Genomic DNA, 13850 nt, shown 5'->3' on the forward strand with positions numbered 1-13850 from the left:
TAAACCTGGCAGTTGTCAAACATATAAATAACCCTAACTATGGACAACCAGAAGACAAATTATACAAAATTGATTTAGTGGGGATTTTGGTCAAGATCCCTGGAGATTCCTGGCAATTATCAAGACATCTCAAATTTATAGTAAACAAACAAAATCTCCCCCCAAAACAGAATCTAAGATTCTTTTTCCTCTTTAGATTAGTCAGCAGCCAATTTTGACCTATTTTAAGCTTTGTTACTTTGTTCCTTGTTGTTACTTTGTTACTACTTCGTTATTTTTATAAGAAATATAAAGTTAAGTTCAGAGGAGAAAACCAAAATTTATTTCAGTCTTAGAGAAGACTGGCAAACCTCCTTGTTGGGATTTTATACCCATCTATAATCCACAGTGATGGTGGGCTGATTCCCTTTATGGGTGGGATTACTTGGGGTCTGTCCACTGGGTTTACCTGTTCTATGGTTGATGGCTCTTTTTCTTCCTGTGGCAGATGATGGGAGGCAAGGGCCTTAAACAGGCCACAGAAATTGCTATATTAAATGCCAACTACATGGCCAAGCGATTAGAAAAACACTACAGAATCCTTTTCCGCGGTGCAAGAGGCAAGTATCATCCTTAGTTTACCATCACCTTGGGTGTTTTGGGGCCAAGTTTGACCTAGTAGATGTGGTTTTCTGCAGTGGGTAGGAAACTTCTGTGTCTTAGCATATACTACAGAAAAGCATTGATTTTTTTTTTTTAAAGATATAACTTCCATTTATATGCACACAGCCCAGGTCAACAAGGAGCCACACCACTGGGAGACATATACATAAATATTGCAGGCTCATTACCTCACAAAGTGCTACGCAAATTCCTCCAGAAGAGTAGAGTAATTCAGAATAGGCAGAAGGACAGAATAATTGGGAGATCCTTCTGGGAGGAGCCATTCACGATGAGCATGGAAGACAGAGGGGCAGACCCCAGTAAACAGAGATACTGGAGCAAGCCAGGATTGTCGTGGTGGAGGCTTTGGGTGGTTGATGGATGGGATAGGAGGAGGGAGAGCACATGAAGAACTAAGCTGGAGAGGCAGCTTAGGGCCTTGAAGATCTTGGAAGGCTCTCAACTTTACCCTTGAACCAGATGACAGCCACAAAAGGTTTTCTTGAGCAGGGGAATGACTGGATCAAGAAAATGTTAGTCATTAAGGAAATGTCAGGGGATGAACATCCTGCTAGAAGTAGAATCAGTAGGACTCAGTTACTGATTATTTGAGTGTGAAGAGAAATTCTATGTCATTCCCTTATGTTTATAATAGAGGTATAATAGTAGGAATAAGAGAAGGGGGAACACAGTCACCCTGGAAGTGATGGGAGTGGTTGGAGCCAGACTTGCAGACATTTGGCTAGGGGCACAGAATCTAAGAGCAGACTCTTAGAAATGGTGAAACCTAAGAAAAGAGTTTGGAGAAGCTAGAGCACAACCCCTCCAGCAGATAGCTGTATTGAAAGGCATGAGCAGAAAAGGGGTACCTGGTGAGGGAGGGCCCCATGCTTGAGGCAGCTTTACAGCCCCTGCAGCATTTGTCACAGTGCCCCTCCATAGTAAAGCCCCTGTGTGTCCTGTCAGTTGCTGTTCTACAGGCCTTTCCTCCTCCCGGAAGCCTCCTTTTCCTGGCAGAGAGAATTACTCCCTCTTGTTGGCTCCCTCCTCTTCTGAGGATTTCTCCCAGTCCGTTTATTATCTGGCTCTGTCCATCAGACCTCGAACTCCTGCCAGTGGAGACTGTGCCTGCTTCTTTTCTCCAGCACCTCTACCTGTTGGTCAGGCTTGGTCCACCATAAATGTGTGGGGTGTTACGCAAAAGGGGGAGACAGACTGGTCTTATGAAAGTCCTAAAAAGAACTTTGGTTTTAACAATTAAGAACACTTTGGTCACCTTTGAAAGAATCAGGGTAAAAATGGTAAGACAGATGCAAAATGGGAATGAGCTGAGAAGTGGACTGAGGTTGGGGACAAGACAGGAGAGGCGTTTATGGTTTGGCGGAGTTTGGTAGTGAAGGCAGGGGGACAGGTAGGTGGGAGCTGCTCCAGGAAGATGCAGTTTTGTTTTGAAATAAGAACATGATTTTGAACTGCCAGAGAACAGGCTTTGAAGAGGGAGAGTGAAGCTAAAATAGAGGGAATAATAGATGGGAGAACAGTCATCCTGGAGGTGATGGCAGGGGGTGTCTGTAAGAGCCGGGCAGACACGCAGCAGGCTTGCTGTGGGCGCAGGACTGGGGCACAGGGGCAGATGGGGACGTGGGGATGGGGGCAGAGAGGCAGCAGGCAGTAAGCAGCATGGGCCGCAGGAAGACGGCTTCTCTTTGGCTCTTTGTTTCTCCAGCTCAGGCGGAGAACACCCCTACCTCTGTGATCTTTAATTTAAAGTCTGGTCTTGCCTTAAACACATGCATCCAAAGGCGTGGTTCTGGAGTTTGAAAATAGAAAAGCGCTCAATAACCAGAAGCTCTGGTTAGGAATGCTCCCCAGAGATTAGGAAAGAAAGTTGTGGGCAATATGTCTCTAAGCAACACAATAAAAATGCTTCTGAAGTGGGTATTAAAGAATCTACAAGAACAACTAATTCATTCATTCAAATATAGCTCTTGCCCTGTGAAATGCGTCCTGCTTCTGTGTCGGCCTTCAGGATTAGTTTAAGTGCTTGTTTTGTCTGGTTATATAAGTAATGTCTATATGCTCAACATGGAAAATTTGGAAAATAAAAACCATGAGGGAGGAAATGTAAATGATTCAGGGTTGCATCCAGCAGACATAACCACTACTACTATTTTGCTGTATTTCTTCTCACCTTACTTCTATTTTTTAATTTTTAAAATTTTAGTTATTTATTTATGCGAGACACACACACACAGAGAGGTAAAGACACAGGCAGAGGGAGAAGCAGGCTCCATGCATGGAGCTCGATGCGGGACTCTGTCCTGGGACCCCAGGATCACACCCTGGACCAAAGGCGGCACCAAACCGCTGAGCCACCGGGGCTCCCCTTATCTTACTTTTAGACCATTGAGATCATATTACAAACGCAGTTTGTATCCTGTTTTTTAACTTTATCTTATATTGTGATTATATGCCCATATCATTAAATGTCTTTTGAAAGTAGCTACATTGATTGTATTGTATGGATATACCAGGATTTAGGTAATTCTATAATGTTTCCCCCCTAGTTGTTTGCTTTGCATTTGTAACACTTGCAACAAATAGCTCTTATTTAGATGTTTAAAAAACATTTCTGATTATTTCCTGAGGTTAAAGCTGTAGAACAGAAATTGTCTCAGAGTGTGAATACATTTAAGTTCTTGGTCGTGTGGCCTGTTTGTCCCCACAGAAACTCACCAATGTATTACACGCTAATAGGATATGAAGTGACTATCACACCAGGGCCTAGTGAACACCAAATGCAAGTCTAAAAAATAATACCAACCCAAAACAAATGTCTTTGCCATTCTGGTGGCTGAAAAGCGATCTTTTTGCTTTAATTGACAAGGTTTATGTTTCTTCCCCCCCCCCCCCCTTTTTTTTACGGTATTTGAAATTTACTTCATTTGAAAACTTTGAGACAATTCATATACCATACAAATCACCCTCTTTAAATGTGCGATTCACTGATTTTTAGTGTGTTCACAAAGTTGTGCAATGCAAAATTTAGTTTTTTAAAGCAAAAATGCGTGTGATCTGGACCACAGGGGTTTGGTGGCAGTCCAGCAGAAAGGAAAGTGAACAAGCAAGCCTTTCTCAGGTGCCTACCGTGTACTTAGCATTTGAGTGACTGCTTTAAGCAGAGACTCTCTCAGTCCTAGGGGATTTGCAGCACAAAATGTTAGATGCAGTTTCCATTTGTTTTGACATTTTATCCCAGGATCAAATAATGAATCGTATTTCTAATCTCATGCAGAGATATATTGGTATTACAGACTTTATTACCCCATCCCAAAGTTCATGAAATAAAAAACTGTCTCGTGTTTGGTCTGGTAAACATATTCATTATATAATTTGAAGCTGAGTGTTCTAGGGCCTAATGAAGTATTAGCACTACACCTCCTTATGGCCCCAAATAGAAATGTTCTTAATAAACACATTGTATTCTGAAATGTCTAATGACAATATTAAAAGACGATTATTCATCTTAATCATATTTACTAGCTCTATATAAGACTTTGGAATTATAAATGACTATGAGGAAATAATTTTAATGAACTCGAGGCTTCCCTTTATGAACCATTTCTTTGAGAGATTTGAAAATACCAGCTAAAGTACTGAGACTTATGGTTTTGTGAAACAAGGAAGTAGCAGGCAAGAATTGGGATGGGGAAAAAGCAGTAGGATTTAGGATGAGGACAGAAAGGAATTACTTCAGGTAAGATTGTACCTTTTTGTTTTAATGGCAAACTCTTATTTATTGAAAGACATCCAGTTGAGAATTTTTTTTTTTTTAAGATGATGAATTAAAAAATTCACAGATGCTTACTTTTGTGGGAGGCCAAGCTCACTGTTTGATCTAAATGGAGTTCCTGTCAGTGGAGTAAGCAACTTTGTTAGTACCCTGATATTTTATTTAAATTTTAATTTCCTAAGTGCCTATCAGTTTTGGGCCTTAGACAGACCTAGTGTTGCCTGGAAATTCCAGTTCCTGAATTGGTTTCCCAGTGACCTTTATGGTCAGACATGGGCCTCGGCGGCTGGGCCTTCACATCTTCAACCAGGATGCGACCTTCCTGAGGCCAGAGGGCCCCCCACCTGACCTCATTACTGGGGAAACATTCAGTTTTGTTCTATTAGTTATGGTTCCTGGATTGCAACTGAAAAGCTTGACAAAGTACTGATTGCCCGCCTACCTAAGCTTTGTAGAGTGATTGCCAGTGAGTTCCATTTATCTTTAGGCAGTCACTCTAAGGATGTGGAGCAGGAGGGAAGATGTTCCAAGTTTAGAGCCAAGCCTCTTTTATTTTGCTTTGCCATCATGCCACCCCTCCCCTCCTTGTTCCTTTGACTTGGTACCTTTGCAGACTTTCAGCTATAGTCATGGTTAGGTCCAGCAGGAACACCTACTCAGAGGAAATTAACACTTGTGCTGATCAGTTTATATAATTTCGACTTCAGATTGTCTTGACTCACCATATTGCAATAGAAGGTTTGTGTATCTTTTCTCCTTAAAAAGCACAAAGATGAACATCTTGGGATCTGGCCTGTAACAGCCACCAAGTGTCAATTTCACCCCTTTGAAGGCTCAAGTACAGAAAGACAGAAATATGCTGAAATTCCACCATTTTCATTTGAACACATTAGGATATGGATTTAGAAAAGAACATCTGCACCTCATTTTGAAAATGGAGCTCTTCCCAAACCGCCTGGCTTGGGTGGGGTGGGGGGTTGCAGACGCTGGCTTTGTGTTAGCAGTGCCGAACTGGGTTCCGCGTGACTGAACTTCTCCTTGGAAGACTGCCCTCTGCCTACCAGCAAGAGTGACTCCTTTCCTCTGTCATGGGTCCCTCTCCTCTGCCCCTCCTAGATGCCCACTGAGCATCGTTCAGAGCAGTGAGCTTCATTAGCCTTCTTTCTTATGTCACCATCACAGTGGTGGGGTGGATGCTCAGAGAAGAAAGGTCAAAAGTTGTGGCTGGGCTTCCAAAATGGGGTAGGGATAATTGGGTATGTAGGATTCCTAGATTTAATTGATCTCACCATTCCCACCCCCCAATGCCCATATTCCAAGTGGTCATTCCTTTTAGGTACCTTTCCCCTCTGACTTGACTTAGCTGTGAATACAACTTTCTACATTTGAATCCCACTCCTTACAAGTGTATCCCATCATTGTTAGAAAGAATATTTTAAAAATATTCAGTGACAGTATATTTAAAGCTTCAGGTTCTCATGCTTTTATTTTCTAACAAAACTAGTCCTTATCTATTCATTGCAACATAAGAGCAGAAGAGTCATAGGTGGTCTAGGGCTCTTACTGACTGGAGCTATTCTTCTCAGGCCTGAGGAATTATATCTGCTCCACGTATCTGTAAGTAGATTCAGTGTTTGCTGAGAATTAGGAAAGTGGGTTAAGAAGGAGTACATTAGGGGTCCCTGGGTGGCGCAGCAGTTTGGCGCCTGCCTTTGGCCCCGGGCGCGATTCTGGAGACCCGGGATCGAGTCCCACGTCGGGCTCCCGGTGCATGGAGCCTGCTTCTCCGTCTGCCTATGTCTCTGCCTCTCTCTCTCTCTGTGTCTCTCATGAATAAATAAATAAAATCTTAAAAAAAAAAAGTACATTATTGTCTCATGAGCAGATATTTTCCTAGAAGGAAATTCATCAGTTGTGTGGGCCATGTAATTTGGAAGGCCTCCAGAAATGTTGTTCTATTTATGAAAATGCTGACTCAGTTGATGGTTTATTTCTGCTGATGGGTGGGTGGTCAAATAGCTCATGCTGGGGAGATAGCTGCATGGGCCTAGACAGGCAATCAGTTTACCAACTAGAATAAAGTGAACTGACTCCCAGAGACTTTGGCTTCATCCGCTTCTTCCATTTTGTGGTGTGGTGTTTGACAGCCTCCATTTCTAATTCTCAGTTTGAAGCCTGAAACCAAAACCTCAAAAGCCCTTTTGAAGAATCACATCCAGTTATGTAGGTGCCTTAGAGATATATGTTTTCTATATATTTACATACATGCAGATGGAAGTTATTTGATTCAGGGGGCAGAGTTACTAAAAATGGTATCAATGGATCTTTAGCTCTAGAAATAATTTGTAATTAAAAGGTCAGGCCTGTGATGATATGTTGGAAGTGTTGGAAGGAGATTTTATAACCTCAGAGTAGAAATAATTTTATCCCCAAGAATCTCTAGGCAAATGTTGTTCGAGCATTGTATTGGCAGTAAAGTCCCATCTCCCATCAGCCTCTCAGCACTAAGGGTTGGGCACATTGGCGTGACATCTTAAAAACATTTTTATTTTTACGATTATTTTTACATTTTATAATTATTAATAAAGTAGATGACATCTTTGTTGCCAAGTATAAATTTGCCAAGTAATCACTGATATGTGTTCATTTGCATGGGTAAAACAAGCTGATGCTAATCTTGAGCTGAAACAATTTTCCAGGTTACGTGGCTCATGAATTTATTTTGGATACAAGACCCTTTAAAAAGTCTGCAAATATTGAAGCTGTGGATGTGGCCAAGAGGCTTCAGGATTATGGTGAGTGACCTTGTGGGAGCAACTCCTTTTTAGGGCAACCCAGGTTGTTGACATTCATGCAGCTGCCCATTCTGGCTATGGGCCACTTCCTCAAGGCACAAACCAGATGTGCAGCCACCATAGTAAACTGATCCATAGCCTAAATGATGAGCCCAGGGTTCTACACGACCTTCAAAATGATAGAGAAAAGAACTTTCCCTGTGACTGCATTGGTAATCCCTTTAGAAAGTTATTAAATCATACATCTTGAATCCATCGCCATCCAAGAAGTCTTTGTAATTTACAGATTTAAAAATCCCAAAGAAAATGATTGCTGTCTCCTGTGTTTTTCTTTTTTTTTCTACATTTTTCATGAATTTTAATTCCATTACAGTTAACATACAGTATTTGTTAGTTTCAGGTGTGCAATATACTGATTAAATAGTTCCATCCATTACTCAGAACTCATCATGATAAGTGTACTTTTTGATTCCCAGCACCTATTTCATGCATCTGACACCCACCTCCCCTCTGGTAACCATCAGTTTGTTCTCTGAAGTCTGTTTTTGGGTTTGCTTCTCCTCCTTCCCCACTCTTAGTTCATTTGTTTCTTAAATTCCACATATGGTTGAAATCATATGATATTCTTTTTCCTACTGTTGTGCTTACCATTATACTCTGTAGCTCCATCCATATTGTTGCAAATGGCAAGATTTTATTTTATTTTTTTTTATGGTGGACAAATACTCCACATACAACATCTTTATCCATCCATAAGTTGGTGGACATTTGGGCTTTTGCCATTATTTGGCTATTGTCAACCATGCTGCTGTAAACACTGAGGCACATGTATCCCTTTGAATCAGTAGTATTGTGTCCTTTGGGTAAAACACCTAATAGTACAATTACTGGATTGTAGGGTAGCTCTATTTTTAACTTTGAGGAACCTCCATACTGTCTTTCAGAGTGGCTGCACCAGTTTGCAGTCTCACCATCAGTGCAAGAGGGCTCCTTTTTATGCACATTCTTGCCAACACTTGTTGTTTCCTGTGTTTTTGAGTTTAGCCGTTGTGATGGGGTATGAGTGATATCTTGTAGTTTTGATTTGCATTTCCCTGATGACGAGTGATGCTAAGCATCTTTTCATACGTCTGTTGGCCACCTGGATTTCTTTTTTGGAGAAATGTCTGTTCATGTCTTCTGCCTACTTTTAATTGGATTATTTGGGTTTGTGGGTTTTTGTTTTCATTGTCTTGCCTATGTTTCTGGTATATTCTTACTCCTGTTCTTTGATGAAATGAGTTGATATAATGGTGAAAGAAGTAGAGCAGGTAGCCTTGGAGAAGTGTTAGAGACGAAAGGCATTTGAGTTTTATAATCACCTCAGACATGGGGCATGGCTGTTTCAGCTGTTTTTATAGATGTAGGAATAGGCACATGTTGGTTTCATAAAGACCGTGTAATTTTCCTGGGAGAATTTAGAAAGATGCAGGACCCTTCATGGATTCGTGGATATTCATTCAGCTCAGTCCTTATTGAAATCCATGTTTTAGTGACATTATCACTAATATCAAAGGCCCTTCAATTATCAGAAAGACTAAGGTAGGGAGAACTTTGTCTTTCAGTGGGTGGAATTCTATCTGAATTTTAATAATTTGGGTAACTTCTTTTAATAAGGAAAGTGTAAGGTTCAATAATTTAATAGTTTTACTACTGTATCACAATGGGAGTTCCACATGTGGGACTCACTCATCTCCTTAATGCAAGGTCTGATTATGCAGAATTATACTGATAAAAAATGGGAAACCTAGAAAAAGTTTTCATTGATGAAATTAGCAATTATCCCTTCAAAATCTCTTGGTTGTTTCTGTAACCTGACTCAGCCTCCTGGCTAATGGCTGAATGATGGCAGATTCAGGCAGGCTATAGCTTCACTTGAGATGTGTTGTCTGCCTCACATTTGATGGCAGCAGCAGCATTTGCAAGGGAGGGAGGGGGTGGGTGAGGAGGGAGTTGTAATTGAAGTTATGACTCAGTATTTCCAAGTCTTGGTCTATCTCCAACTTTGACATGATTCTGATGTTTGATAGAGTGATTGCCACACTTGGCTTAAGTCTAGAATTGTACAGGTGCCTAGCACTTAGTAAGCACCTCAGAACTTATAGTGAGAGAATGGGTTACCTGGCTGGCTATTCGAGGAACATGTGACTTTTGATATTAGAGTCAAGAGTTCAAGCTCAGGGTCAAGAGTTTGAGCTACACGTTGGATGTAGAAATTACTTAAATAAAACTTTTTAAAAAACTGAGAGAATGAATGAATGGCTAAGTAAAAAAATAAATAAACAGCAATTGAGAATGACAACACAGATTCTTAATCACACCTACTGAATCAGTTTCCAGGGGAGAAGCCTTAGTAACCTGTATAATTAACAAGCATCCAGTGGATGTGGGGCACATTAGGTTTAGGGCAGAGGTTTACAAACTTAGCAAGTGATTAGAGTCACCTGGGGAGTTTTTAAGACTCCTAGGTTTCTGAGCCTTACTTTGGACTTCCTGAATCAGGGTGAAGATTCAAGAATCAGTCTTCCCAAGACAATTCTGATGGTTTCAGATATGCGAACCACTATAGCAGAATATGTTGGGCTGAATTTTCTCACATGAAATTGAGGTTGGACTTAATGGGTAATGAGATTAGCTTGTTTTTTTTTTTTTAAAATCCCTTTCTGGTTTGAGTCCCATAGTTAATATGTATTGGTCAAAACTTACTAAATGATAAGTTTAAGATTTGTGCATTTTTCTGTATGTGAATTTTATCACAAATACATGTGAACAGATAATGAAATTCTAGTTAATGATACGCATGCTAAAGTATTTAAGGGAGAAGTTACTGATGACTGAAATGCATCAAAAATCATATGGATGGATGAGTAGATATGTGATTAATCAAACAACATCATTGTAGAATCTAGGTGAGAGGTAATATGGGTGTTTATTCTTTCAACTTACTATTTGAAATTATAACATGTTTAGGAGACAATCCCTTAGCATGCAGGCATGACCCTAAAGCACCCCATGTGATTTACACAGATTAGAATTTGGGAACTATTTAAACTTAGCTAACAGATATATCAAATTTGGGGCTCTTCGTCATCTTACAGTTAGTTTCACAGAAAAATGGTAAAAAAATGTGAAAAGTTCGTTTATGGCTTTTGTCCAGAAAATCTCTCTTGAGCATGTGTCTTGTTGATTCATCTCACATATGAGAACTTTTGGAAACAAATATCTTCAGCCTGTAATCAGTATAAAGACAAAGACTTTCCATGTACTAGCCAAGCCTCAGTTTCCTCTGTAAAATGGGGATAGTAACACTTACTTTAGGCTTATGGTTGCTATCTCATTATTTAACTTTTGATAGACTATGATTTAATTTCTCTTAATTGCAAATAATAAGCATTATAGAGAGATTCTGAAACAAAATTAAAGTGAAATAAAAATCCCATTCTCATATTTTGGTTATAACCCAAGTTAAAATTTTAGCATTTATTCTTCAAGGTGTCTTCCCTCTTAAGATATATGTGCATAAACACTTTGTCAATTTTTTTTAATAAAAATGGGATGTCATTATATAGTTTGCTTTTTTCACTTAATATTTTTAAATGTTTACCCAATTTAGCAAATATAAATTTAGATATTTTTGAATGGCCACATATCTATTGTATACTTACCCTGTAAAACTTCCTAAACTGATTCTCCATTGTTTGATGTTAGTTTATTTCCTAAGTTTTTTTCTTGCATAAACAGTACTGAAATGAATCCATGCATATAAAATCCATAAATGTATAATTTGCAGATATGATCACATTTATCCAGTGATTTCCTTAGGATAAATTATGAAGTGGGAGGGTTTCTTCTTCCAAATCAGGGAGGTCAAATTTAGTGACACAAGTTCCCCTATCTCCTTTGCAGGATTTCATGCCCCTACCATGTCCTGGCCCGTGGCAGGGACTCTCATGGTTGAACCCACTGAGTCAGAAGACAAGGCAGAGCTGGATAGATTCTGTGACGCCATGATCAGCATTCGTCAGGAAATCGCAGACATCGAGGAGGGCCGCATTGACCCCAGGATCAATCCACTGAAGGTGCGTAGGCACTGGTACTTTATCCAGAATGTCCCACAGAGAAGATTGGATATGAACAGTGTGCCAGGAACCCCCTGAACTCCTATCAGAAAATGGTATTATTCTTGCCTAGAATAAGACCATTCTTCTGAAAAGATAAATTCATTACTTGCAAATTTAAATCTTCTTGAATATCATAGTAGCAGTTACTCAAGTATAATGTGGATGTTTTGCTATATGTTTTAATTTTGTTTATGTAGTTCTTTTTTAAAAGATTTTATTCGACAGAGAAAAAGAGCAGGAGCAGGGTGGGGGAGCAGGCTCCCCACTTAGCAGGGAGTACAATGTGGGGTTCTATCCTAGGACCCTGCGATCATGACCTGAGCTGATGGCAGATGCTTAACTGACTGGGCCACCCAGGGCTCCTGTGTAATTGTTTTGTCATTATGGGAGGTATACCTCCCACAGGTACCCAACTCGCTGCCAAAGGAGGGAGCAGAGGCTGAAGAACTCTATCTAGCTGAGGAAGTCTTATTCTATATCTGTTTGATGCACTCTCGTGGATTATTTACCTCACAGAGTCTGGATAAACACAAGCTCTTGTATTGGAGCAGTTATCTCTTAGAACAACTAATTGGTACTTGGCTTTTTGCAATGTTATGGCTTATTTTGGAGAAAATCCAAAACATGTTTGTTATATACCTCCTTGTGAGCTGTAAGTCTCTTGTTAGGTCCAGACATTATTAAGCTGAGGGAATCATGAATTGAATATACTGTGACTGGTTATACTACTATGGCCAAGCCAGAGAACAAGTCTGAAATGCTGGGGGAAGCTCAGGCAAGTTCCAAAGTGCCCAGCGGAGGGTGGAGTACAGGGGCCAATGGCTGGTAGGAGAAGGCATCTTGTTTATTATTATTTCTCTTTTCTGTGAATACTGCTGATTCATTAAAGATTTAGGCTATTTTTTAAAAATGGCAATAGATATCTAAAGAAGATAATACTGAGTTACAAAAACAAGTGGAGAATAATAGAGGATGATGGTAAGATTCTAAAATGTGCCAGTTATGCTATAATCTGTCTATGATATATACAATAATAGTATTAAAACACAGTAAGCATGGTGAACACCAAATTCAAGATACTGGGTATCACTGGGGAGTAGGGTAAAAGTTGGGATGGAGGGGATATATTGGCAGCTTCAACTGTGACTGCAATGTTTGTTTTATTTTTTTAAAAAAGATTTATTTATTGTGAGGGAGAAGGTGAGCACAGTGGGGGCAGGGCAGAGGGAGAATCTCAAGCCGACTCCTCGCTAAGTGAGGACAACACAGGACTCAATCCCAGGGCCCTGAGATCGTGACCTGAGCCAAAACCAAGAGTCAGACATTTAAATGAGCTGTCCAGGCGCTTCTCTGCAATGTTTATTTTAAAAGGTCAAGCAAATATGACAATGTTGATTTATCTTGGTTGGGTGATAGATGTGCAAATATTACTGTGACTTTCTGATATTTTAAGTATTTCACAATAAAACGTTTCATATCACAATCACTTTCACCCTCAAATTGAAATAAAACAAAGCAGTGGCCCTCAGTCCCTGGGCTTCCATCAGCTCATAGGTTGAAACAAAGCACAGGAATAGGCAGTGCTCTACTCTGATCCCTTTCCATTTGTGTGTCTGTCCCAGATGTCTCCACATTCCCTGACCTGCGTCACATCCTCCCGTTGGGATCGGCCTTACTCCAGAGAGGTGGCTGCATTCCCACTTGTAAGTTCTCTGAACCCGAATGTGCCGGCGGCTCTTGTGTTCACGTGCGTACGAAGGGCCATCACCTACCTGATGGGGCCCCTATCCTTGCAGCCTCATTATAGTAACTTTATGTGGGACACCTTTTTAAACAATAACAACAAAAAAAAAGATTTTATTTGAGTGAGTGTGAGTGTGTGAGTCGGGGGAGGAGCAGAGCCAGAGGGACAAGCAGACTCCGTACTAATTGAGGAGCCCAGCATGGGGCTCAGTCTCCTGACCCCGAGATCATCACCTGAGCTGAAGTGAAGAGTTGGACGCTTACCTGTGTGACCAAGGTGCCCCTCTGTGGGATACTTTCTTTTTTATTTCTTTTTCTTTTTTAAAGATTTATTTATTTATTCATGAGAGACACACACAGAGAGAGGCAGAGACACAGGCCGAGGGAGAAGCAGGCTCCATGCAGGGAGCCCGTTGTGGGACTTGATCCCGGGACTCCGGGATCATGCTGTGGGCCGAAGGCGGGCGCCCAACTGCGGAGCCACCCAGGTGTCCCTGTTGGATGCTTTCTTAATTGGGTCATGACACGTGATGCAGAGCATAGGAATTGACTTTCAGAGCTCTGAGGTCAGAATGTCAGCCACAAGTTTGAGAATCAGCTGGGTACAAGTAGAGGAAGACCAATTTAGAGTCCTCGTTAAATTTCTACTATCATCCAACAGGGAAATAGCCCCAAATGCACCAAATAGAGTCTTCCTTTCCTTTCTGATTCTTACAT

General features: G+C 40.6%; 1 protein-coding gene across 1 annotated transcript in view; it reads left to right on the plus strand.

The window, feature by feature from the left end:
* The window catches only part of GLDC (glycine decarboxylase), a 92101-nt gene that overhangs the window by 76589 nt on the left and 1662 nt on the right, over positions 1–13850 (plus strand). Inside the window, exons 21-24 of the mRNA XM_055301929.1 lie at positions 488–599; positions 7135–7230; positions 11176–11348; positions 13013–13093. Of these exons, the coding sequence (XP_055157904.1) occupies positions 488–599; positions 7135–7230; positions 11176–11348; positions 13013–13093 (462 nt within the window). The remainder of the gene's footprint in view (positions 1–487; positions 600–7134; positions 7231–11175; positions 11349–13012; positions 13094–13850) is intronic.

Source organism: Nyctereutes procyonoides, unplaced genomic scaffold (genome assembly GCF_905146905.1).
Source record: "Nyctereutes procyonoides isolate TBG_1078 unplaced genomic scaffold, NYPRO_anot_genome, whole genome shotgun sequence".
Taxonomy (NCBI): Eukaryota; Metazoa; Chordata; class Mammalia; order Carnivora; family Canidae; genus Nyctereutes; species Nyctereutes procyonoides.